Raw genomic sequence first — 27,403 nt, forward strand, 5'->3', positions numbered from 1 at the left:
CTGCAGACTGATTGCTGTACAATACACAAGGAATTACTGTACAATACAGAAGGAAGATACAACTACCTCCTTTCTATGGCAAACATTCCATTCGTCCTGAATTATTAAGATACAGAGAGCCTAGTTTAGCCTAGATTAGATTAGCATTCATACCTAGACTGTTGGTGACGTGTGGACTATTTAATGTATAAGGCATGATGCATAGACTCAGAGGTTATAAACTGAGGTTATAAGCCCATATGGACAGTTCCATGCTTAGGTATGGCACGTAATAGTAAATAATAGCTTGAATAGTGTTATTTATAGTAAAATATCTACCTGACAGCGTGGTGTGGCATTACCATGCAGTTTTGGGTATTTTAAGACATGTGACCCTTGTGTTAAAATTATGTACATTCGACTGACTTTTTTTTTTTTAAAGAAATTCTGGGTTTTGGTAAATTAAGGAGGAAGTAAAATTTTTCTCATCCTAAACTTTCTTTTCTTTCCTTTTTTTTTTTTTTTTCCAATTAGAGCATAACAAATCATCCCTCAGAGGAAAAAAAGCCAACTCCCATTTTTGCTAATCCCTGCTAAATTGTTAATGAATAAATGATAACTGAGCTGTTAGGATTCACAACTATGGACCTACCATATTACTTTTTCAAGAGACCTTTGCGTCTTGACAGGGAACTCTTAAGGGAACTAGTAAGCTTTCAAGATCAAAGGAGTGAAATGACAATGAAACATGGCCCTGAAGTTGATATTTTTGGAGATAGTTTTCTTGCTTGTCACTCTTTTAATTTATCCCATACAATTTGTATCCAGCAAATTGGTAAGGTGGGCTCTTTTGAGAATAAAAGTTTCAAATAATAGCTATTTTTGATAATATTTTTCTTTTTGGTTGTCATTTTTTAGGTAAGTCAGCAATGGCAGTGACATTGTATGTGACTTAGTGCTTTTCCCTTGATTGTTCTTGTCATTATTTCCTAGGATATCAGGGTTTTGAGATTTAGTGATTATATTTTCAGTAATAGTAGTGTTTTTCATTTGGCATTTGGAATGGCATAATTAAGGCTTATGAGGCTCAGAGACTTGACAGCTCTTCCTGGAGGAAAGCTGATAATGTTTAGGACATCATGTTAGCACTTTCTCTCAAATTGAAAGTAGACAGGAAAAATGACTTTTAAGAAAGCATGATTAGGACCCCAGTATAATCAGCTTTTAATTACATGAATTTCCTGGTTTTAAATTGTTTTAATGGTATTCAGATATGCATAAAGTTTTTTTTCCACCACCGTACCACCCTACCTCAGGCCAGTAGTGGGAACTGAAAATTGCCCCAGATCCAGGTGTGTTGGCCCCATACAATTTCATTTGCATACCACATAGTGAAGGAGAGAAAACCTGGATTGCGTTTTTGGCATTTTTACTGTATGCTTCCAAGGAAGGAAAGAGACACACAATTCATTTTCTTTGACAAAACTTTAATTAGAAAACCAGACTCCTCTGATTATAAAAATTACACAAGCTAATAAATCTTGGTAAGTTATAGAGAGAATAATTTTATGAACATTTTATACCTAATAAAAAAGTTAAAATAATTAACAGCATTCATCAGATTAATTTTGTTTTCACGTGATTTTCTAATATAAAAAAGCATATAGTCGTCAACCTTTATATAAATCCATATATGTTTGTCATAGCTTTTCATAATGGGAAGGGACAATATTCGTATTTAAATAATGATATTAATAATTAGTAATGAATCAAAACTGCCAAAAGCTGAAGCAGGACGACATTGATGATCAAGGTTGCTTAGGGAAATTTGAGCCTTCTTGACCCAGCCCAAATAATCTTTTAGAGAAAACTTAGACACAAGAAATCATAGGAGATAGTATTGTCCCACCTAACAAAAATTACTTATGATCAGTGTTGCTTTACATGTTTTCAGAATAATCACTGTTTCTTTCAACAGTTTTGTCTCAAAGTGCTGCTAACTGTGTGCTGGTGTATCGTGCTGCCTATGGGAAATGGTGTTGGATCAGCAGAAAACTAGAAATCTTATCTTTTTCTCTCCAGACTAGTAAGAACAGATGCACATTGACAACACAAAGTTTCTGCGAATATATAGTTTCATGTAGGGGATGACTTCTATCCTGTAATAGTACATCGTTAAAAAATATCTTGCTTCTTAAAACTTCTGCCCTGCAGCAAGGTGGTATCACACTGACTTCCTGACCGTGTCCTTTCGGCAATATAAAAAAACTAACCCTTGTGTTCAAACAATAAATGAGGAGCCTGGGTAGTACATGAAGTAGTCACATGTGATATCTACATTTCTTTATTGCATTCTGATTTTTTTCAATATTGCATTGCAGTGCTAACTCAATTTCATCCCACCACAAAACTATGGTAAGCCATAGTGTTTGAGTTAAAAGTGCTCCTGTGTCTCTGCAATAGTATCCAAAACTAAGCTGTAAACTAGTTAATAGACTACTTATTTTCATTTGGGGAACAGGAATGAAAACATTGTGAAGTAAATCATCAAGTAAAGATGACACTACATTGAGCACACAGGTATTAAACATACAAATGGTTGCCATTAAACATTCTTTTTACAAGCTGGTACTTTAACATCTACATCCCAAAGTTAATTTCATTATAATAGTTTTTGAGCAAGCTGTAATTATAAATAATTCTATATCAAGGTACTCAAATGTACCTTGAAGACTAACAATAACATGTTTAAGGATGTCATTTGTTTCACATCTCAAACCCAAATCCCAAACACAAACATTTCTGAAACATTTCAGTGGATTTAGCTGCTAAGCTAAAGAGTGGCAAAAGTCCACCATCTATGGACATTTGAATTTGAATGTTGCCCATGTACTTCCTTGTTGTATATTCCCTGGAAAGTGTTTGGTTAGAAATTATACAGCAAGTGAGAGCTCTGAATAAATACTCCAGCAATTATAGGAGAGGGAAGGTTTTCATAAACATACTTGGTTTTGTAGCAGGCACCCCCAATTTTGGATTCAGAGGCAGACAGAAGAAAATCTGATTTGAGTTTATCATATTCACCTTACTCCATAAATAAATTTCTTATGTAGAACAAAGTAATGTGTATGAAAGACAATTAGATATATTCAGCTTACCTTAACTTCAAGATTCAAGTGGATAAAACTATAAGTAACAATTTCAGCTGAGAATGAGGCAGAAATGTAAACATTAATGGAAATAAAAGTTATCACGTCTCCCAACCAACTATCATTTACAATACTTTCAGAAGACTTTGCACATGCTGAAACTTATGTGGTATAATTAATAAAGCATTTTTTTTTAACCACAGATAATAGAATGTTACTTGACCAACATAAATTATCCATAATTTTGGAGAGAGTCTAATAAGGATAAACTAAGGCATAAAACAAAAAGCAATAAGAAATCTGAAGACAAGTAATAAGGCTACACTCCACTAGCCATCTGAGTCAGAATTTCTGTGGGTGGAATAAATAATAAAACTGCTGATGTTAAGAAAACTAAAACAAGTTCCATACAAATGAAAATTTAGAAGGTGAGAAATTTCTCTCAGAAAGGAAAACAATACAGCAAATGTCACATTTGTACAGAAAATGCTTCCTATAATCCTTGAATCTATGAATTTAAACTACCCCACTTCTCCTTAATTCTTTCAGTCATTAGAGAACCAGTTAATGATCTTACAGAACCTACGATTTAATTACAAGCATCCGTTTTTGAGACTAATCAATGAATCATTAATGTGAGCTTGGAAACAGCAGGTAGAAAACCAATAAATTATTCATTTTGAGGGAAGAAGGAACTGTTCCTGAGCATCAGATAATATATGTTATTCACGCTTATGTCAGGGTAGCTTTGTGTATTTGTGTGCATACTCTTACAATTCCAGCTGAAAATGACTTGGGGCAGTATCTTTTACTTCTTTAAGCCTGAGAAGCAGCAGCTTAGCAATTGCTCCCATTTAAGGATGTGGCTGCCATGAAAATCTTTCACTTGTTCAGCTGTATTTCTTTTGCTTTCCATTGACAAGCTAGGATATGAGCACAGTCCCTGCTCTGCCAAAGGAAACCATGGCTTTTGTTAAAGTTTAAGCTACTGATAAATATTTAAGTGAGTGCAGGAGTAGATGTTAATATTACCTAGCAAAGAATTCACAGGCAAACAACTTTCAAAGGTATCGGTAAGTCTACCTTAAAATGACTTACTAGATAATGAGATACATCTAATATCAGTTTGCAATTGAAACACTTGAAGCTTTCAAGGTTCACCTGAAATTGGTTGACACTTTGAACTAATTTCTTCCCTGCCTCCCTCCTTTCCTTCCTTCCTTTGTCAAATATGTATTGAATGCCTAACATGTGCCTGGCACTCTTCCAGGGTGCTGGGCTTATAGCAGTTTACAGAGCAGAAAAAAAAAATCGCTGCCCCCTTAGAGCTTTCAATTTACTGGGGACAGACAGACAATAAACAAATCCCACGACAAATAGGAAAGAAGGGAGGAGATTTACTATATTTTCATGAGATGATCATGAAAGGTCTCTCTAATGCACACTTATTTAATATTTAAGAAGAAACCAAAAAGAAGTGAGGGAGGAAGATCTGTGGCTAACTGGGGGAAGAAAAGCATTCAGCATGGTAGGAACAGCAATGACAAAAGACCAAAGTGGGTACGTGGTCGATGCAGAGAGAAAACAGGGGGCAGTGGCTGGAGAAGTGGTCAGAGAGGAGGCAGGGGGACAGACTGGGTAGGGCTTCCCCTCTTTCATGAATCTCCCACCCAAGTTAAAGTCTGTGAAGAGATGGATCTTTTGTTTAGGCAGATAGAATGCCTTCTTCAAGGCCTATTTGAAGCTGCATTTCCTTTTTGAAGTATTCCCGTTTAATGCCAATAGTTCCCTATACCTAGGTTCTCTTAACTCTAAAGTATGAATCATGCAATCATTTCTCATGCTTTATTGTGAGTGACTATTTCCTCTGTCAGCATCTTTAAATAGATTGCAAGCAATTTAAAGGCAGAAAATACATCATGCTTTTTCTTCATTCCGTATAGCACATGATATTAAACTCAAGGTAATCTAGAAAGAAATGAAAGAAATATATAAAACTGTCAATTAAGAACAAACAAAGAAATATATGACTCTAAAAATAAATTCAGTTAATTTTGAGAATATAACCATGAAAACAAAAACATTAAGGTGGAACTCTGGATAAGACACATGATCTGATTTTGTTTAGTAATCTACGTCATTGCTTATCCCAACTTAGAGGTTATACCTATACATCTGTAGATGTGTTCTTCCTGTCCTGCAGAAAATGTAATACCCCATCCATGCAGCCTTCTTTCTTTCTTTATATTAGCACTACTGCCCATTCTCTACAATGTCTATCTTCATTTATGATTTTTTTTTCTCTAAACTCATATCTCCAATTTCCTATAGTATTGTTACCTAGCAGGGTCAGAGCTATTAGTGGAGCACAGATTATAAACATTTGAGAGACATAGCTAAAGGGTTAAAAACCCACTAGTCTACTAGTTTATTTCACCCATTGCTTGGGATTTATCTACTTAAGCAAGGTAATTAGGTTACAAATGAACTGACGATAAAATACTCACATAAAATTATTTATCCTGAAATAAATTCTTTATGATTTTTAGACTTGAAATAATTTCATATACTTTTTAAAATCAGTTCTGTATCTAAGGTAGTATAGTTCAACTAAGAAACAAAGTTGATGTGTTCCATGCTGAGGTTGAGTGAAGAAGAAAAGAAGGTGCCCCTGGATGCCTCTCAAATCATTATTTTAGTGGAACATTTCAATCTCAGTCTAATTGTTGAGATCTCCCAATCCCTTCAGTGCTAAATTTCAAACATGTTGGAACTTGGTGTGAAGAAGGAGCAAGATTGTTTTTCTCCATCTGTAGATGAATTTTTCTTTTTACCTAAACTAGTTAGTTATGATTTTTCTTTTCTTTAGGCCATCCTTCTAAATATGTGTTAGTCATTGCTATGCTAAATAGAAGAGGTGGCAACAGGGTAGAAAATGACTCATTAACACTCTTTGCTGATGTTCTTTCATAAAACTATTTTTTTAAAAATGTTATTAGTGTCTCAATTCTTGCCTGACTATTCTATTTACTAGTATTTATTTCTTTGGGTAAAATTATGAGTTTGGGAACCTGTTTACATTGCATTCACTAATTTGTTTAAGTGTATACCCTCAAGGCTGTATCTTCTGTGTTTAATACGCTAATCAATCATTAGGCATCCTTGCGTTCCTATCTTACCATTTTGTCCAAAACACGTCTAGTACTCATTGACATTTGTGTCCAACAAACAAAAAAATTAGTATAGCAACTTCTATTTGTTATGGAAAACATGTTAACTAAGAATCTTGAACAATTTTTAGATTAATAGATTAATTAGGTTAATAGCAGGCAAATAATAACTAGTTTTGCCAATGTCTCATAACAAATGTTTCAGTGAAAGCAAATAGTTACTTTCTTCTTTTTATGAGACATTAAGATATTCTGCTGAGCAATTTGAACTTCTTTGTCCCTCACACAGGACTTTGTACATCACTTGGCACCTTGTAGGTTCTTAATTCATGTTTGTTGGATGGATTAATGAATGAACGATATGGCTAGTTCATCAGGTCATTTTATTTTCCTAGTTCCTAGGTAACTGCCCATATTTCCTGTTATTGAAAAAGTTCTTCCAATCAATTATTCTCTTTGTCGACTTTTAGCTTTGACTTCCTATTATTGAACATAACCCAGTACTCTTAAGTATTTGAATCTAATACAAAAAGAAAATCTATTGGAATATTTGGTAAGAGATATTTGACTTGCATATTGTGCGTAACTCTGATTGGAGTTTCAACACCTCTTTATTGTATAGGTATGACCAAGTTGGCCTTTAGGAGGCCTGATGGATTTTTAATGAATTATTGGTTTTGCCAATCATTACTTTTGTTGCATCATGGCCTTCCCCCACTTTTTTTTTTTTAACATCTTGGGTCTGGCGTATATCATAGTTTAATAGCTGTGCTGTTGGGACCAAAGATCTGCTTACAACCATTTTCAACACATACTACATTTTTTTTTTTGTAGGCCGTTTTCCCCTTTTCCCTTCATTAAAGTTCTCTAGGAAATAACTTTCCTCAAGTCTTTTATTCAACATCAAAAATTTTCAATTATTCTAGAATGCTATATCATTTTTCAAAAGAATGAAAAATAAAATATCAACCTGTGTATTTATTTGACTTCCTGGCCATTTGGCATTTTTTTTCTTCATATTTTATTATTTATGGTCTAGTTTAACTTGGTTTCCATTTACTTACTTCTCATTCTCTGAATTTGTACTGGAACAGAAGGGAAAAATTAGTTCTGTATTATTTTAATTGAAATTCATGTTGATGAATCATTTTTCCTTAAGTATTCTATTCTTTTATTAGGTTATAAATTACTCTATTAGCTAGAAATCAGCAATATTGTTTGGAAAATAGGAACTGATTTCCACACAGACCCATTAATACTGTTTCCTTTGGAAATGTAATACTCATCTGCGCTTCAGTAACAAAGACAGGCTTCTCTAACACTACATTATCAATGTTTGCTCCCTGGAGCACTAGTTCTTTAAGATGCCCCATGAACATAATGTCCCATGGTCAATTATATCTGGGAAATGAAATACTGTCTTTATGCTACTGGAACATTACTTTCACACGTCGAGGGTAATTCAAAGAATAGGCTTCATTTTGCCAGTGTTGAAGCCATTTGAACTTCAAGTAGCACTTCGTGATGATATAGGAACAAAAAGATCTTCAAATTCTCTGGGCATTCATTGTACTTAACTTTTTACTTAAGAGTTGGTATTTATCAATATCATTTTTGTGTTGTATTTGATACTCATGTGGTCCCACATGCAGGGGCAGATCAAAATTTTGTTGAGCCTGAAGTGTATACGTTTTTGGAGTCCCTTTTTAAGGAAAATAATACAAAAATATCATACATTTGAAAATTTTATATAAACATAAGATGAGAATATACTGCTAAAGACTGTCCTAGGGCCTTCAAAAGACTTACATAAGCAATGGGCTCAGAAATTTGAGCTTCATTAGCTACATGCTACATTTGCATATCCCTCAAGAAAAATAGCACTTTACTGTTATTTAGCCTAATAATATAATATTGTTTCAGTCTCATTATTTCTGGTTCTTTTCTCCACCTGACACACACCCTACATTCTTAGGGTTGTGAGATTTAGCAAGTAAAAATGCAAGATGTCCAGTTAAATTTGAATTTCAGAGAAACAAGTATTTTTAGTATAGTAGATTCCAAATACTGCATGAAACATACTTGTACTAAAAATTTCATTCACTGATTATTGGAAATTCAAATTTAACTCATGTCCTATATGAATCCAGTTCTAGCATGGAGTGCTAGTTCTAGTATACAGTGGTTCTAGTTAAACCAGTCTATAATAGGACTTATCTGAAAATGATACATTCTTTTATACTCTATGCCTCAGTTCCATGTTCCTAAGTTTTCTTCACGAAAAGACTGTCTAGAGAAACTTATTACAAATACAGATTACTAAGGCCATCCCTTCAAGAGGTTAAAAAGTCTTCTAGATGAGTTCTACCAACAGGTAGACTTGTCAGGTATGGCCTTAGTTCAGGTAATTTCTTTCCTTCAACCTGGAATGTCTTTGCACTCTTCAACTATGCAGCGTTTCAGGCCTAGTGGTGAGAAGCTGACCTTTGTCCTCACCTTCTTCCCTGAACAGATTTAATCCAACTACTCTCAGAATGCCTGCTGCTGTTCATAAACTTGTATTACAGAGATTTTCAAAGTCTAAGTGTGGTTCCTCAGACTAGTAGCATTAGCATCACCTGAAAACTTGTTAGAAATGTAAATTTTCAGGCCTTACTCCAGATCTACTGAATCAGAACCTCTGGAGGTGGGGATATGCAGGCTGTGCTTTGACAAGCCCTCCAGGTGATTTTGATACATGCTTAAGTGTGAGAATCACTGCTCTATAAATGACACTCATTATTTTTGTTTTATATAGAGAGAGAGCTATTTCACCTACTAGTTTGCTTTGCTAAAATCCTTGATGGGTGGTGGCTGCCTCTCATTTCTCTTTGCATTTACACTCTCTGTGTCTGTCACATAAAAGATGTTTAAAATTCTTCTTGAATAATTTGGTGAATAAAGGGGTTAATAGATAATTACTTTTTTTTTGGAGTAAGTTACCTGGTGAAAACCATGACCCAAAGGGCATTGCATAAAACTATGCAGATGATCAAGCTGCTGTGTGGCCCCATTGCATGGCACTGTGGCTCCAAGTTCCAACTCTTTTACATTTTCTCAAGTTGTTATCTGCTTCCTCATCCTCACATATTTTAGTTATATGACTGTAGAAGAATACAAAGAATTCGTATGAATTATTTTCACTGGTCATTTTAATGCTAATGTTAAAAAACATGTATGTGTGAAATATTTGACAGGAAAATTACTTCGTAGGAAAAGTATTGAATTAGAGACAGGCCATTCAATGTATGTGTAACTATGTGTAAGGATATGTTGTGAAAATTACATTTTACATATATATCCATTATTGCCCAGTGCTGATATAACATTGCAATACTACACCTTTGTGGTAGAATAAAAGCATGTGCCTTATACAAAACTTTCATAGAAGATGACTGCAGACCAGATCTCTGATTGTGGGAGGAACAGTGATCTTGTTTCTAAGCATAAATCACCTGAACTGCTAAATTCCCTGAAATGCAAATAAATCTCAAGAATTATTTGCTAATTAAATTGATGTTTATATATGTAGATTAATCTAGATATTATTATAGTGTCTCTAGCTATAATACGTGCATGTAGATAAGAGTTATATATACCAGTATCCAGCAATCTTACATGGAGAAAAGTACAAAAGATTAGACTACCTATTTATGTTCCTAAGATATTTGTCTCTTCCTCTTTGACTCATCTTTTATTTACTGAATTTAAGTAATGCAATATAAACCATTTTTCCCCAAGTTAGATATGCAGAAAACCAAATCAACCATTCTGTAAAGATAAAGAGATTTCCTGAAGATTTGTGGTAAAGCTCTATAAATTTTATAAAAATGGGCCACGCTGCATGTCAAAACCACAGGAATGTGATGGTTGAACTGTACACTAGAGTATTGTAGTAAATAGATCACACAGAGTTAATAACTGGTTACTGTTATACCACATTAAATTCACTAATGTGAATATTCAATTATAGGGTACCATATCATTGTGTTTTAGACACTCAAAGTTCTTGAGTGTTCAGGATATCTTACGGATATAAGTTTTGTGAAATGTATTTATTTCTTCCTTTTTATATTCAGTGCCACAACTCTATTTCAGGCCAATGTTACCTTCATTGCTGATGATAACAACAGTCTCCTAACTTAATTCGTTGGTTCAGGTCTCTCATCTCCAGTCTAACCTACACTTAGAACACTGCAGATTAATGCTTCTAAATTTTTAATCTAATAATAACAATAATAAAAAGTAATTTCAGTTCATTAAATAAAACATACATTCTTTAGCACGATGTTTGCAGGTCTTTATATCAAACTTTCTGGTTGTACAAATTCAACTCCTATACTGGAAATGTACACTCAAGCTAAATTGAGTTCATTGACCCAGGCACATACTCTGTGCTTTTGTTCCATATTATGGCTTTGCTCAGGTTGGTCATGTCCCATGGGGTGCTCAGGCCAATAATCTTACCTCATCTTAAGTGCTATCTTGATGCAACACACTCCTACCAGGTTTGGCTCTACTAGAAACCATTTCTCTACCCTCTAGATACCCCCTTTTGGACTCTGTACAAGTTCTGGCTTATATTCTAGTTATAGACGTCATAGATGCTTTTGTCTTCTGACTCTTTAAAACTTCACTTAATAGAAGACTCTATCAGTGTTTATTGGATTAAATATGTTGAGTTGGTTGTCTAAGACACTGTTTTTCAAATTGAGCCACACATTGAAATCACTAGGGGAGCTCCCAGAAGTACTGAGGTTGGGTCTCACTACAGGATATATTGATTTAAGTAGTCTGGCATGAAGTCTGGGCATTGAGACTTTAAACATCTCTCTAGGTCATTCCAAAGCACAGCAAATTTTGAGGACCACTAATTTTGTTACTCTTAGGGTTATCCAAAATGTCTCTTAGAGTAGTGTTTGTTGACCATGGTATCCTATACCCACTTGGTTGGTGGATTTATCTCTATTTTACTTCTGTGAACAGATGTCCTTCCCACAAACCAGTTGGAAAATGGGGCCTCCCCAGGCTAACTCCAACCTTATCTATAACTCTAAATAGCATAATTAGGAAATGCTTTTTTCAGGTTTAAAGATTAAAATATATTCCTCCAAACATCTTTGTAATCTGATTGCTGGTTTTGGGGGGCACCACTATTATAATTAAAACTTTAACTATTAAAAAGGACAAGGTTAGTGTATAAATCGGTTAGGTTTATGCTTAAAATCTAAGTGCATATATACCTTATGTGATCTTCAAAGAAAGCGTAAGTTAATCATGAGGAAGTGAATTAAAAAAATAGTTTTAAGCATTTTAACAAATGCATTGTCTTAAAATTTACATTTAGAAAAGGATTGACAGGGAGAAAATCTATGCAGTTATTTTTCATCACATATAATTTGCATTTGGACTTCTCTATACATGCACCTTTCATACTGATTTATGATGAAAAGATAATATAATGTACCATAGGGACATAGTACGTGTTTACAATGCTTTCTTTCTTGAAACAATCTATAAATCAGAGACAATAATACCTATGCTTAGGAAAGTATTATTTGAATTGTTAATTAAAATAATATTAACAGAGATAGTTAATTGGAGTGTATTAGTTTGAGCTGTGTGTTCTGGAGAGTTTGGGTTCCAAGCAATCCATCTCAGTCTCTTACTCTCAGCACTTTGAGGGACACCAGGTGTATATGAGGTGGCCAGTTGGCTGTGGGCTTTTGTGCTAGAACATGGACAGGGTTCCATCATCAGGAGACTCAAACTCATGCCCTAAACTGGCTCTTGAAACCACTACATTTCCAAACAAGAGACATTATAAATTCATGTGATATTGCTGAGTTTTGGGATCCTGGATTTTAACAGATAAAATTCAAAAATGGAGACTGTGTATTTACATGTTGTAAACGATTCACTGCATTTAAGCCCAAGAATATATCATAAAAAGAGCTTTTTCTTTATGACCCCTCTCCCAGCTCCAAATAACTCCCCATATCCTGACAATCCTTTATTATACCACTCACAATAGGTGCTTCCTTTTTTATTCCCATCTGTAACCACTCTCCTCTGGGTTCCTATCATCTCATCTGCTATAGCCTTCATCCTGGACAACCTGCTTTCCTGCCCTTGTATATTTTACTTTTTCTCCCTAACTGCTGTGCCCGTCCTCCATCTCCATCTATTAGAATCTTACCCACTCTTCAAAGTGGATTAGTTTATAATTCCTTCCTCACTTTCCTTGAATGCTCCACCTGCAAATTTCCTCAATAGATCATACATAGCTCAAAGTCAGGAGCTATGAAGAGTTTAGTGATATTTTCTTCTGAGCCCAGCACAGAGACCAATATAGGTGCTCCTAAATATGTGGTGAGTAAATAGGTACAATCCCAAGCCATCTAGAGGTACTTCAGAAACCCATCTACATCAACTCTTGATCCTAAAATGTTACTGAATTTCTAGTTCTATCTTTTTAAAGAGTAACAAACTTTTGGAGACTTAGATATGTCAGGATTTTTCTGAAACTTTCCAATGTGTTTCTTTTTTTAAAAGCCAAACTAAACTGATGAACAGAAACCAAATAAAACAAAAAGGTGTTAGTTCAGTTGTTTAGTTCCTTCTTCAACAGTGTTAGATCTGTTTTAAAATTTTTTCTCACTGACCTTTGTTCTTAATTTTTTCTTTATGTCAGATCACATTCTCCTTTATTTTACTATCAATATATATATAGCTCTAGGCTCTAGCATTTCAACTTATAGGAAAGGACAGTAATTATCAACAAATCTTAAATTCTTCCTTTATATGGGGCCTTACTCTTACGTAACTGGCTATATAGGAAAATTCTAGAAAATGAAACAAAACAACAACAAAAGCTTTTGAATATGGGCCCTCAAAGATTGAAATTATTAAATAACTTGCTTTTCATTAGGTCATGAGCAGGCAACTGAGAAGCTGGAGAAGTCTTTTATATTTTTCTTCATTGAATAGATAATTATTGAACATCCGCAAAACGGATATTATGTGCTTCATAGTTTGCCATGTCAGTTGCCATTTTAAAAATAAAATCAGTGGAGAATTTCAACTTGAAGCACATATAAATGACAATAAATAGTACTTTTGCAAACTTTATTTAGTATTTGCAAATACGTTCCCCATGTCCAACTTAATTTTGCTAAATTCTTATTTAATTCCTTTCTAGCCATGCTTATTTTTATGTAAAGGAGAAAACATGTTTTAATTACTCTAAAGAAAAGTTATTTTAGAAATGATGAAAGTTGAACATATTTAAACAAAGGAAAAAAGCAGAGTAAAATTAATAATTAAAATACTAAATTTGGACAGAAAAATGGCTATTGAATAAGTCCAAACATTTCCATGAAAGACATAAAGGCATCCCTGTTCTTAAGAAAGCATATGGCAAACTATATAAATGGAAATATTACTAAGACTTCTTTCGTCTCCTCATTATACATCAATAATGAGGAGAACTTTGCAAAGATAAAGCTTTTGAAGTGGGTTGTGGAATATTAAATTGTTTAAGTATAACTTTGGCATCAAGTGACCTTAAATATTTTGAAAGTTGGTTATCTATGCATTACATATAATGCCACCACATTATTCGTCAAAATACAGTGGACTTGGATATTTCAATATTTAACATGATTGGTTTTAGTTATGCCCTGGCTTGGAACTGCACAGTGTGCAGCCAAAGGGATGTGCTTTGTGAGTAATCTCTGGGTGCCACTGAGGAGCTGCTGGCTTACTCATTGTCTCCATCTTCTGTAGCTCTCATATGGTGAGAAAAATGTTGGTTCAAGTATTTTTATAGTTAATGTAATGTTACTACAATAATGCAATGTAATGCAGTGATACATTTTAGGTAGAATTTATTTGACCCGATTATAAATTGCTTTAGATTTGTAGGTAACATAATTATTAAGCAGTGTTAAAGTGCTATCTGAATCTTTTAGTAATACTTTAGTAATTTTTGTGTTTTAGAGATATTTGTGAACTTAGGGATTCATAAAAATATCTCTCAGGAATGCCAAGACATTTTGTATTTGCTTCAGAATCTTTTATCTTAACCATGGAGAGATAATTGATATATATTACTGCAGTATTACTTTTAATGTATGTATTCTTGAATGTTTAAAGGATAAAACAATTACATTATAAGTTTTAGAACTTGTGATTCAAGAAAAGACTAAAAAAACCATAGATTATGTTACTTTACATTGTGATGCTATAAGATGGTTTGTTTAGGAAGTTTAATTCTTAGCCTAGAAAAATCTTTCCCGAAAACGTAGCACGCTCGAAGTTCTCACTGAGGTTAGAGGAATAAGTTGCATATTACGATATTCTGTGGGACATTTAATACTAACAGTAAAAAATGAAGAAAAGTGTGGTGAATTTAAGAATAACCTAGCGTTTACAGCATTTGAGATTGTGATTTTAAAAGACCTCATATTTGACCCTAAGAACTCTAGAATATACACCTGTATAATTTATCGCTATTTTAATATATAAATTATTTCTATTATTGTGACTAATGGAACTAGATTTCTTTTGTTGTTGTTAAAACAAAAAGTCAAGATAGCCAGAAATGCTCTGTTTAACTTTGCCTGAGGCACTGTAGTAAATACAATTTTGATGACTTTTCTTTTCCAAGTAGCTAAGATTTAATTGTTATTTTTCTTAAAATTTTTACCTTTAAGCTTTAAATAATAGATTTGTTATGCAGAGAAATTCTGAGCAATTTAACTAAAATTATTGTATTTCAGTGTGTCCAAAATATGAAAACAATGATGAACCGAAGAACCGAACAAGGAAATATTTGTAACATAATTTCCCTTGACTGAGGTAGGAGATTCATTTAATTATTAAATGTGTGTTTACACATGCAAATCTATGAGAAACAACTTGTTCTTTATTTATATAGTTAAGAAAAATCTAGTTTGCAAATTATTTTTTCACTGATCAAAGTAGAGGTAAATTTTGATAATGGACCAAATTCAGGTGAATTGGAAACTTTGGAAGGACTTTTGGTTTGGGTTCTTAGTAAGATCCAAAATAGGTACTTTTAAAATATTTTCTTCTTTGTGAGATCTAAAATGGCCACACAGCAGTCTTCTATTTCACAGGAGATATTTTTGGATGGAAATACAACTTGGGTAATGTTTTTTAGATTTGACATTTCTGTTCACAATTCGTTTTTAAGCTTTCCTCAATAAGGTAGCTTTAGTTGTAGAGCCCAAGGTACAGAACTACAGAGCAGAAACCTATAATGGCTTTGTTTGTACTATTTTGAGAGTGATAAATGAGGCAGTTTTCATGAATGGGATGAAGCTACATGTAATAGAGTATTTTAGAAAGAATATTCTTAAGGGTAAAGACATCTGGAATTGGTGGTTTGCCATGAGGTTTGTGTTAATACATCAAAGTTTCATAGTTTCATACATTTAGTCATCCTTCTTTGCTGTAGAAATTGGTATTCTATCTAGCTAGGATTAAGGACAAGTGGGTTTTTGTTTTAGGAAAAAAAGTAAAAATGCTCAACTTTTACTCTCATTTCTACAATTTGTCTATGCATGGGTGAAGACTGTTTCTCCCTAGGAGTTTTCTTTTCATTGATGCTAATGTTTCCGTAAGTGACTTGTGTTTTAAAAACCCTAATTTAGTAGAAAATAATAGCAATGCCTTCCAGAGGAAAAGAAAACTTAAGTAAAATGCCAAATAATGGTAACTTTGTCTCTTTCTATTTGCCTAGAATAATTAAACAAACAAATAAACACACAAACAGATTTTTTTCCTCCAAGAAAAGTGATAAGTGAAATGCACTTGGAATTTTTCTGAAATTATTCACAGATTATTTGTGCATCTTACTAGGTAGACCGCTGCCTCTAATCAAAGTCAGATTACTCTCTTTCTGAGTCAATTTTTGTGCTCTGGGATATCTGTAGAGAAACAACTAACAACTGCCCTGAGAGATTTCATATTAATGAATATTACGTTAACCAGAATGTGTAAGTGGGACTGCATATAGCAGTGCTCATTTTACATTTTGCCTTGTCTAATTTGATAAAGTGAATAGGCATCAAGGAAAGGTGATAAATAATATTGCTTTGTGGCTTTACTATATTGCCATTTAATCAAAGATTGTATGCTATTTTGTCTTTAAATACCCTTATGAGGTAGCTTGGAGAGATCTCTGCCCTTTTCAATCTGTGACAGATTTCCTAGTTAAGAGCAAAAAAGTCTATTGCTGAGAAATATGCACAATTAACAGGAAAGTATAATAAAGTTGTTGCTTAAACTCTACTAAAACTTTGGGATATTTGCATTGACCAGTTTAAGGTCTAATTTATCAGTTTGTAGCACATTTATGTTTGTGAAGAAAAGATGCCAGATTTTGTTATTCTACTTGAAAATAGATGCTACAGACTGTACCAGGAGATGCAAGAATATGATGGCCTGTTCTTTTTTACCCCCCAGCTCTATCAGTGTTGCTAGCAACAACCAGTGAATTCATCAGATAAAATGATAGAAGGTATTTCAGTATCCAGGGAGAGATTCTAGTAACCATATTGCATTAGATAATTTAAATGCTCCCCATAACATACTGTAGACTGCCTCTACTGAAAATATAAAATAAATTTGTATAGCACTGAAAATTATACATTTTTATTAAACATCACTAATCTTTCATCCATGAGAGTCTCTCCTACTTATTCCTAGGAAATTCTTCAATGTAATCTTCCAAAGCAGTAGATTTTTTTCCCCCACTGGTTTGACAGAGCCCTGTGGGTAATGTGCTTACTCTACGAACTGTGGCAATAGAGGGAAAGAAAACCATAATGCTCCTCTATTGGACCATGCCATTCGCTGTTGGGAAACCAGAGCTCAGTTGCAAATGACTTCTAAAAACCTCAGCTCAGATAAGTTCAATAAAAACATACACACCAGGAATCACACACCATCAGTGGATGATTCCTACTCTGTTCCTAAAGTTTCTTTCTGATTATTAAGATTTATAATTACCATGACCTGTGAGATCTTTCTTAAGGGAAATTTTCAACTGGGGAAAAATAGTAGAAGCTGGCTTTCTGTAATTTAAGATAGTGAAAAATCAGTGATGGTTTTCTTTATAAATACTTCATTATATTAAAAATATCTGCCTTATAGATGTTTTCAGTTTAAGGTACACTCCAATTTAATTTTGACATCTTTAGAGATGCAGAAGACATAAAATGTGATTTGTAGACTAGCAAGCTATACTATAAGTATGTTCTTAACCCTATATATTGCTCTTTTGAATTGTTTTCCATTTTATGAGAAAAGCAAGTGGCTTCTCTATCAGCAATAGAGAGGTCCTCATTAAGTATGAAAAAAGTATCAGAAATTAAGTATCATAAAAAGCGTTCATTATGACTCAAAGACTCACAAAATCCAGTCAATGATGAGAGCCACTCTGGGAATGAATGAAGTTTATCTCGGTGCTTACATTAAGCTTCTTTACAAAGAGTCTCCCTAGCTTTTCACTTTCACTAACAAAGGGTCTATGGCTCTTCCTTTGTGCTTGGAAATTCAGGAGCACCTCCCACTGCAAAGATTAGGTTATGAATCTGACAAGTGAGAACCCAGTCTTCAAGTGCAATGTATTTGCCTATGATCAAGTTTGCTAGCAGTTGAGAATCCGTAGTTGTGCAACACTACATGATTCTCTCTACTGTATTCTAAATCACAGAATATGTGGTATTATTCCACTTGTTCTATCACACCTACTTACAGACATCTTGATTTCTGAGATGTGGGCTCATCGCTCAATATCCTTCCAGTGCCATTTCAAATGTCGCCTGATCTAACTCCACAACACTTCAAACACAGAACACCACCTCTTGTGCTCCCTAAGTAAAACATGATGGTGGATTAATCTTGGTCCTTTAGTTGAGAAGTCAAGGTAATTTACTGCTACTATACCCATACACAGTCCCTCCTCTGATGGACCTCATGCAATGTGGCTTTGTTGCCCTCACTTATGATTTTGCTGCTTTCACTTGAGTCAATATCATTGCAGTTATTTTGTAGACAAAGCAGTAAAAAACTTGATTTTTCCCTATACAATATATCTGCAGATCATTGATTTAAAATATTAGCATAAAGGTCTGCACCACAGTGATGATGTTCAAATTTATATTGAGATTGAAGATGGGGAAATAGCAAGGGCATACCAATTCAGCCATAAATATGTTTTGAGTCAATGTCATAAAATTGTCACAAAATTTTGGTAATACAGAAAGAGCTAAAACCCTTTTTTGTTTGTTTGTTTGTTTTTTGTTTTTAAAGGGAAGAAAAGTGCCTCTGAGGCTCTTTTGGAGTAAGTAACAGTTTTCAGATTCACTTTTGCAAAGATTGCCAATATCATTCACAGACACCAACAAACCAGACTGAACAGAAAGATCCCTGTGGTAGGATGCCAAGCAAATTGTTGACTTCTCCAATCTCTAAGAGACAGTATCTCAATGCCAGTCTCATGGCATTATATTTTCTGCTTCAGCATAAGATTAGCAAACACAAGACATAAAATTATGTTTATTGACTAACCAATACAGAATATGCTAGGCCCTTTACCTGGAAGCCAGATTTCACTTCTGAGATTTTCCAAAGGTCATTCTAGAAGAGGTGGCTGTTACTGATACCCAGGGAAGGCAATTCTTAAATTGCTTACCTGGGGATGGAACTTTCTGTAGGCTTTAGGCCCTTAAGACCAAAAGCCATGAGGCATTTATGAATAGTTGATGTAAGAAATTTTAATAAAAGTTGTAATAACCCTGAAAATAGTGTCTTTAATAACCTATGCACTATTAATAACAATGCATGCATAGTGCCGTGCATTCATAACTATTTGATCATAAAAATATGTGACTGTAATTATGATATTTACAGTCAACTTATAAAAATACATGTAATTCTGAATGGCAATAGTTAATCCCTAGCTCTAACCACAAGCCTAGAAGGATTAGCTTATTATGGGAAAGTGCGATAATTACAAAATGGACAAAGCTTTTACTCTCTTGAATTCAACATTCAAGAATAACTATAATAGCATCATAAAACTTCATTTGTCATCATTATTCTTCTCACCTCACAAGGTAAAAACCTAAATTCTGTGGAAATAAATGGGAATCAAATAGGAAAGAGCCACTTACATGATACAACAATAGAGGAGTATAGTTCTTTCACAGAATACTCATGCACAACCTTCAAAGAGGTTCATAGTCACTGCAAGAATTCCTGGGAAGACATCTAAACATGACTTTCATTAAAAAGAATTAAGCCTGGTCTAACTCTAAGGTATGATTACCTTTAACCATAAGTGGTTAAGAATCTAACTTTTAGCTGATCTCTTTCTGTAATTTAGGTGAGTACCTCTTTGAAGTTTATTAACATCAAAGAGAGTGGAGTTCACATGGCATTTTCTAATTCAAATTTAAATTCTGATGGAAGGAAATAAATTCACATTCCAGTTTAAATATAGAAAAGTAGTAGTTTTTTCAAACTTTATAACATCTTACTTTAAGGGCATACATGTTTCAATTAAATAAAATATTACACAAAGTTGACATATTTCCCACAAATTTCTTCTCTTCTAGGAGTTAACTGGTCATCTGCTGACAATAGATAAGTTCCTAATTTGAATGGCATTAGTACCTCACAAATGAACAAAACAATGAGTGTAAACTTGAAAAACTAGGGAGAGGTGCACACAAGCTACCAAAAAAGGTTGGGGTTGGGGGTGACTTGCAAATCATGATCTCATATCTTAGGATGTATCTTAGTATTTAGGAAATGGAATTCTTGGAAACATCTGTTTCACAGTGAGGTTGGGAGGTCAGATGATGCTCTGTTAGATGCTTCTTAGGATTAAATTACTTCCTAGTACCGAGATAAGACATTTTAGGTGGTATATTAATTCTTCCAGAACAAATAATTCCATTTCAGTAAATTATTGCTACAGTTCTCTAAAGAGTACTATGATGTCCTGGAAAAGATAACATTCCTTCCAAAATGCCCTCTAGTCACTCGAACAATGAGAAATTCATATTTATCTTAGACACTTTGATTCTTGAAGACATAAACTAAAAAAGAAGAACTGTTCTTCCCTATCCAAACAGATTATCTGGATGGAGACATAATATTAGATCTGCCCTCGGTGTTTGGCAGCATACGCCATTTCCTCCATGTGCATTTGACAACTGGCGTGCTTGCTTCTTTCTCTGTAAATCAGCCTGCCAATCTTCTTTGCATGCAGAATGTCTATAGGAACCAAGAAAAAACCAACCCCAATAGCCAATCTTTTAAAACATAGGTGAATGAGTGAAGCATGGCACATAATGGGAAGGAGTGATAGTTAATTAACTTTCTCAGTGATTATCTCCCGTATTTTGAAAGGGATGCCAAAAAATAAAAATCTTTACAAATGATGAGTAATCTGTAAGAGGAATTCTCCTCCTCCCTGCACCCCCTACCACAAAACCCCCACTCAAACAAAAAATCGAAACCTAAGCCAAAAACCTCCTCAGAAACTTCTACTTCGGATATGAGATAATGGTCTGGAGGCTAGTTGTATGAAATACCAGTTCATTCTAGTACAGCAGTTCATGAGGCAAAAGGTTAGGAGTATTTGTAACATGACTTTACAAATAATGTAAAAGCAACAACCCTATGGTTATGGGTAATAATTTTCCATGCTTAAATCTATAGATATTGCAGTGAAATTGACACAATGGAGAAGACATACATCATTTCCTGTTGAAACCCAATTATCTCAAGGTAAAACAAAACAAACTCCATTTAATAAATGAAATACAACTTAAATGTTTTCCTTTTGGGGTCTATTCCTTTTCCCCTTTATATCTTGGAAAGCTATATGTCTAAGTACACTTGTTTTGTTACTTCATTAGTCTATCAACTTCATTTCCAGCGACTATAACAAGAATGGAATTGTTTGTATCTTTTTTCTGAACATAATTGAGTCAAGGAGTTTCGTTATTTTAGATATTATTATTAACTTGATTAAAACATAGAACCAAAGTTGATGGAAAACAGTAGCTTTCTTCTAGGTAAAAGAGCTTACTAGCAGATTTTATAATCATTGGACATTTATTCTGTCCTACCTGGAAATAAATTATGTTACTGCTTGGCATGGGAAAAGGCATTTTCTAGTAATCTTCTGTGACAGGAAGCACAGCATTAGTCCAAGTAAGCACCCAACAGGCTGAGTCCCTCTGCTTGGAAGTAGTTTTAAACTTTAACTTAATGAAAACCTTTACTTCAGTACTTTTGTGTGAGAAATAATTCAGCAGCAGTTACAATTAATATGCCACCCATGGAGAGCTGTGATCACCCTAGGAGGTGGGCCAACTGAGGAGCACTTTCCAGGTAACAAGAGCAACGCTATTGCAAGAAGCTACAAATGATACTGCAGTAGGTATAGTGACCACCACTGTACTGATCATGGCCTGGGTTATGTTCCAAATACTAATGCAAGGAATTCACTAGAGGTTATAGGATTAGAATAGTTTCCTTACACTAAGAACCAGTAAATGGCATGTGATGAGTGGGTATGGTCCATTTTATTCTATTTCGCTCTATGAGTTTCCTAGTTATGTCTCCTTTCTCCTGTGTTAATTAACTATATTCCACAGCAGTTATTTTCCCTATTTAAAATAACAGTGTAACTATGGAGTATCCCAACTCACATACACATACTTGTGCACCCTTAGACACATGTATGGATAATCTGTGTAAGTGCTCATTTGCAGTTGGGTGAGCTCAGTGAAAGCAGTCATATCAGCCTTCCAAACACAGTAAAAGCCAATGAAAATCCATATCAGCTATTTATTTCTAATATAAAACTGTAAACCTTGTCCATGTGGTTATTAATTCAAATGCCTTTTGTGTTTTTTTTTTTTTTGCGAAGTCATCCAAAGCAAAAGTCTAGATGACTGCTGACATGATATGCATAATCTAATGAACTCACATCTCTGTTTATTTTCCTTATCTCACAGTTGAATGGCACTCTTACTGCTGAGACACTTGGGTTGATTTAGAATGGCTATTAATGAATCTATATATTTGGCTAAGGTTGATTTGACTTTCTAGGGAAAGGCCAGCCTATCTGCAAATGGACACCTCCCTCCACATAAACGTCAATGTACATTAAAGACAAGTCTAAGTATATGTATATATGGGATATATACATATATATGTACACATAAAATGGATTGGGAAGTCCTTTGGTTTAGACAGTATTAAATATGTACTTCCCAAGTGCATAGGTTTCCTTTGACCAACCTGTTCAAAAAAACAAGCATGAAAAGTGCCATGGCACATTTCCTGTGTCTTTCCCCCTATTTGAAGGACACCTTTCCTTGCTTCTCCATCACTCCTAAGCATTTTATTTTTAAAAGCAGCTGGTTCTTTTGGCCTTCTATCTTAACACTCCATTGATTCATCCATTCCTTGGAAGAGCTCTCAGATTACATCCAGAAACTTGTTTTTAGAGGAGAACAAGGTTGCAAATAACTTTTTCCTCTTTTTTTATTCCCTCTTCCCCCCTCAAGAAGCAGACACCTTGAAGTGTCATGAATAATGCACTCTTGATCTGACTTGCCTTGTTACCCCTGGCCAGCCCAAGCAGCTGAGGTCTGAGCTTTACTTGCCCTGCATCATTGTGCAATACTGGAAAAGAAAAATAATCCATTGGTCTATACCCCTCAGACTGTGGTGACGTGATCTGGGTTCTCTTGAATTTCTATGCATTCAATTTCCTCTCTCTCCTTTCGCTTGGCACGTTTCTTTTTCTTGTGGTGCTTTTTGGAAGGGGGGAAAAACGTTAGGAACACAGGTAAGATAACAAAACAGTGCAGAAGTGTGCAACCCCCAGTGAGCAGCAAGCATTTGAACAGTGTGAAGGTCAGGTTCGAAGGCACAAATAGAAGGGGGACTAACCCAATAAGAAAAGAAGTAATATTTTGCAAAATGGCTGTCCCATGCTCTTGTAGGGAGCTTTTTATACATTGTGTTCGGGTGTGCTCAGTTGCTAGTACAAATGTGTAAAGCAGTGGTGCACAGTGGTCAATGGCGAAATTCAAGGTGTAGATAAGGCACAAGATAGAAATGCAATCCATGTTGACGTTCCATAATGTCATTAAGCCTAGAACGCCCAGCTCAATTGAGGTGACACTAAGAATTAGCCAGAAGTTTCCCAGAGGGTGGATCACTAGGAAAAAAGTCAGGATTAACACCAGGAGTACACCAAAGCCTGCAATCAGAACAGGCACTGTGACAGACAAGCTGTAATGGTCCATGAAGACAAAGGAGGGGTTGAACACGATGAATCGGATGCTCTTTGAGAGGGATAGGGGCCTCAGCTTTTCCAACACTTCTATGACTTCTTTCTGCTTGTCTCTGCTAGTCCTGGCCACCAGATACAAGCGAGAAGCAATGATATTGCTTTCATCCCCAGCCTTGGAGAAGATGATATCATTTCGAAAATGCTGGAATTCTGGCTTTTTTAAAAATGCGCTTTGCAGGACACTGATGAAGTCACTTTTGTTATTGGCACTGATGTTGCTGACTTTCAGGAACTGGTAGTACTGCTCCACCCAGGACACAGCAGTGAATCCACTACAGAGTCTTCTTAGGTCCTCCTGGACGCTGCTGTTCCAGTACTCTAGGGGCTCATAGACATAGAATCCTATCACAGGGCTATAGTTGCTGAAATATTTCTGCTGAACCATGGCATAGGAAACACTTGGCGAATCACTGGCTAGTAGATTGATGATGTTGGCTCCGTCACTGATCTGTAAGCACCCCATGAAGGAGAAGGAGGCATAAATGAGATAGAGGATGACAACAAATGGCTTCACATATATATTGGTAATCCATTCATTATAATGTTCACGGAGAAAGTGTTGAATGAAGTGGTGCTGGTAGGGGTTTGTCTCATGATGGGACGTCTGTTGATGCCCATCACTCATCACTGTCTGGAACCACACAGGTTTGCGATCCAGGTATTCTGCAGAAGGGATCTTACAGCAAAAGATGCTGTGGTAGCGGTTTTGCTCTAGTTGGCCAGCAAAGACCAGACAGGAGCCAAAGAAGGAGAAAATGTAGAAGTAGTTCAACAGAATGGAGACACACATGTTTTGACAGAAGACCTTCACAGCCTCTATGTTTGTGAATGGGCTGGCACCCATGCCAAAAGTGATGAAGTACAGGGAGCTGGTCATGGTATAGGTGACCATCACATCAGAATAGGCATCTGCTATCCTGTCTTTGAAGGGCAAGTTCTCTTTGGTTCTCCGCCATCCAGACAGAAGCTCAAACACTCCTTTAGTTCCATGACCTAATGTTTTAAAAAAAGAAAATAATAATTATTTTTATTTCCTCCTATGGCTCAAGTGAATTCCTTATAGTTTATGTATGCTAAATGGCACTTTATACTCTAATCTTCAAAGGGCTGTGATCCTCCTATCAGGGCCTCAGAAGTTGAGTTATGGACAGGATACATTCGGTCCCTGTTTCACTTTAGCAAAGCCCAAATTTATTGATATTCTGGGAAAAATGAAACATGTACTGTCTGTTCTATTAATATGACAAATTGTAAATATAATGTTACATTATTACAAGAGTTTTTCCCCTGAACACATATTGTCTTCCTAAATAGACAGTAAGTTGTCAAGGGCAGGGGCTGTTATTTGTGTGCCTTCAAATGACCCTTAACATCATGTCAAGTGTTTGGTTAGCTGATTCATTGACTGACAGTTCCTAACTTTTGTTTCAAGCTGATTTATATGCTGATTTAAAAGGATGTTAAACACTTAAAAATGGCTCTAAACTGATTTTATAATGTTGATAATCTCTTTGGTGGCCAAATGGCTTAGAAACCAATTTCCACAGACTTGATTAATTAGCTCCGGATCTGAGTAAAAAGAAAAGAAAAAAAAATCTGCCACATCACGTAAAAGACAGGGCAAGACCTTCGGGGTGAAAATCTTAGCAAGCACTTCCTTTGGGCTCCTCATAGAGCTCTGAGTCACGTGAGATGGATGCTGACTAAATACTTCTGACTGCTTCATTAAAGTAAATGAAGAATGCTTGTTTTAAACCAATGTTTGCATATCTTTTGATAAGAGTAAGTAGGCAAAAGGCCTAGTCAACAAATATTACTTGAACACCCACTGTATACCAGACTCTAGTAGCTACTGAGCTGTAATTTTGGGGAATTTCACAGCTCTTAAGATGCTACCACTTTCTTACTAGCAAAAGAAGAAAGCAGCTGGGTAAATAAAGGTATTATACCATATCTGCAATTTTCCCTTTTTTCACTTCCCTGAATCGGACCTATCAAGGACCATCCACAATATGTCAATTGGTAGCTTTCTGAGTGAGTGGAAATCTTCATAGATCACTCTTGCCCTTGTGGGCATAGCAATACTACATAGGAACCTTTTCTGTGAATGGATACAAGCTGTGCTTGGGCTGTTCTCCAAGAAATCCATTAGACAAAGACATACCTGAAAGGCACAAAATGACTTAGTTTATGAAAACCTGGAACATGGATTTCTGTGTGGCACTTAGATATTGGAGTTAGGTGTTACAAATTTAATTTACTTAGTAGTGCTCTAATAAATATATGATAGCTGGGGTCTTACTGCAGTCGCTCTGAATTTGCACTGCCGATAGCTTTTGCTAACTGACCTATGTAATTCTTCTCTTTCTTTTATTTGAGACTACAATGTACATCCTTAAAAATATTATTTCCCAGCCTAGCTTTCAACTAGAGGTGGTTCACATGACATAGTTCTGGACAATGCAATGTAACTGAAAGTCATCTAAGGATACTTGTTAGAAAACCAGAGGACACTTTGTTTGAAATAGTATAATGAAGCCACTAGTAAGAGTTCTTGTCTGCTTCCTTTTGGAATTCTCTTTTAAGAAAACCAAATCTCCATTTGGCTAAGCCATTGTAGGTAAGGCTGTTACTTGCAGCTGAATCCATTCCTAACCAACAACGTTTCGTAGGTCAGCTAACATTTACCGAAAACCTCTTTTAAGATGATCTAAGAATTCTTGCTTCATAGCTGTAGTATTTGCAGACTTAAGTGTATTTAATGCAAATGTTTGATTTTTAAAGACACATTGGCCAAACTTTTGGTAGTTTTTATTAATTATTAATAGTTACTAAAGGAAGCTAGGCATTGGAATTCTTTTTACCTCAAATGTAAAGCCTATTTATTCTTCAAAGCTCTCTCTTATGGGTCTCCAATCAGGAAAGATAAGTTTATCATAGCAAGTAGAAAGGTTCGTGTAAACTGCATTTAGGTAAAAGGCATTTATTTTTTCCATTTGGAGGTAATGAACTGTTCCTTCTTGCATTTTATCATGAGCTCAACATATGTGTATTAAATTTAGTCTAATGATTCTTAACAATGTTAATTGTTCATTCCTATCTTCGGCAAAACTCCTTGAAGAGACAGAATACAGTACTTGCTCTATTATTCCCTTCGATAAAACACAATGTTAGAATAAGGGTTAAGGTAATTAAAATAATTATTTAATGAGAGCACCTCTCCTCAGAAATGAGGACTCCTGCTATCTTTGTAGTCACAAGGTGGGGAAAGGCTACATAGAGCTACAGCTAAATTTGGCTTGCCTTTGATAGTGGTCATTTTTATGGAACATTAGGTACATTATGTAGGCCAGATTTTTGCTTTATGTTGTACAAAGGCCTGTAGGTGTAGGAAGATGATACTAAACCATATTAGATTAGGTAATCACTTTAAATGTGGTCGAGACTGAAAATACAATTTCCAAACTTTGTTTGGAGACGGTATGTTTCATTCTACTCATATGTTTTGATATTTTATAGAATTTTATAGGATTTTCCTACTGATATTCACTCATTTGACTGTCACAATAATCTGCCCATTTACTAGCAGTTCAAATTTATTGCCTGCCCCAGCCAAGGTAATTGTCTTTCACTGCCCTGTGTGCATG

At 35.0% G+C, this 27,403-nt stretch overlaps 1 protein-coding gene and 1 long non-coding RNA gene across 8 annotated transcripts in view; one reads left to right on the forward strand and one right to left on the reverse strand.

Annotated features, from left to right (window-relative positions):
* Positions 1–27,403, forward strand: part of LOC116268612 — a 158,705-nt gene that overhangs the window by 38,659 nt on the left and 92,643 nt on the right. For all 5 annotated transcript variants that reach the window (XR_004184293.1, XR_002521574.2, XR_002521573.2 and 2 more), the window contains 2 exons: positions 15,121–15,199; positions 21,101–21,169. This is a non-coding gene — a long non-coding RNA (uncharacterized LOC116268612). The remainder of the gene's footprint in view (positions 1–15,120; positions 15,200–21,100; positions 21,170–27,403) is intronic.
* Positions 1,450–27,403, reverse strand: part of LOC101014738 (patched domain-containing protein 4) — a 215,974-nt gene continuing 190,020 nt past the window's right edge. For all 3 annotated transcript variants that reach the window (XM_009205333.4, XM_003897704.5, XM_003897705.5), the window contains one exon: positions 1,450–24,749. In XM_009205333.4, the coding sequence (XP_009203597.1) occupies positions 23,116–24,749 (1,634 nt within the window). In that variant the 3' untranslated portion in view covers positions 1,450–23,115. The remainder of the gene's footprint in view (positions 24,750–27,403) is intronic.

This window comes from Papio anubis, chromosome 6 (genome assembly GCF_008728515.1).
Source record: "Papio anubis isolate 15944 chromosome 6, Panubis1.0, whole genome shotgun sequence".
Lineage (NCBI taxonomy): Eukaryota > Metazoa > Chordata > Mammalia > Primates > Cercopithecidae > Papio > Papio anubis.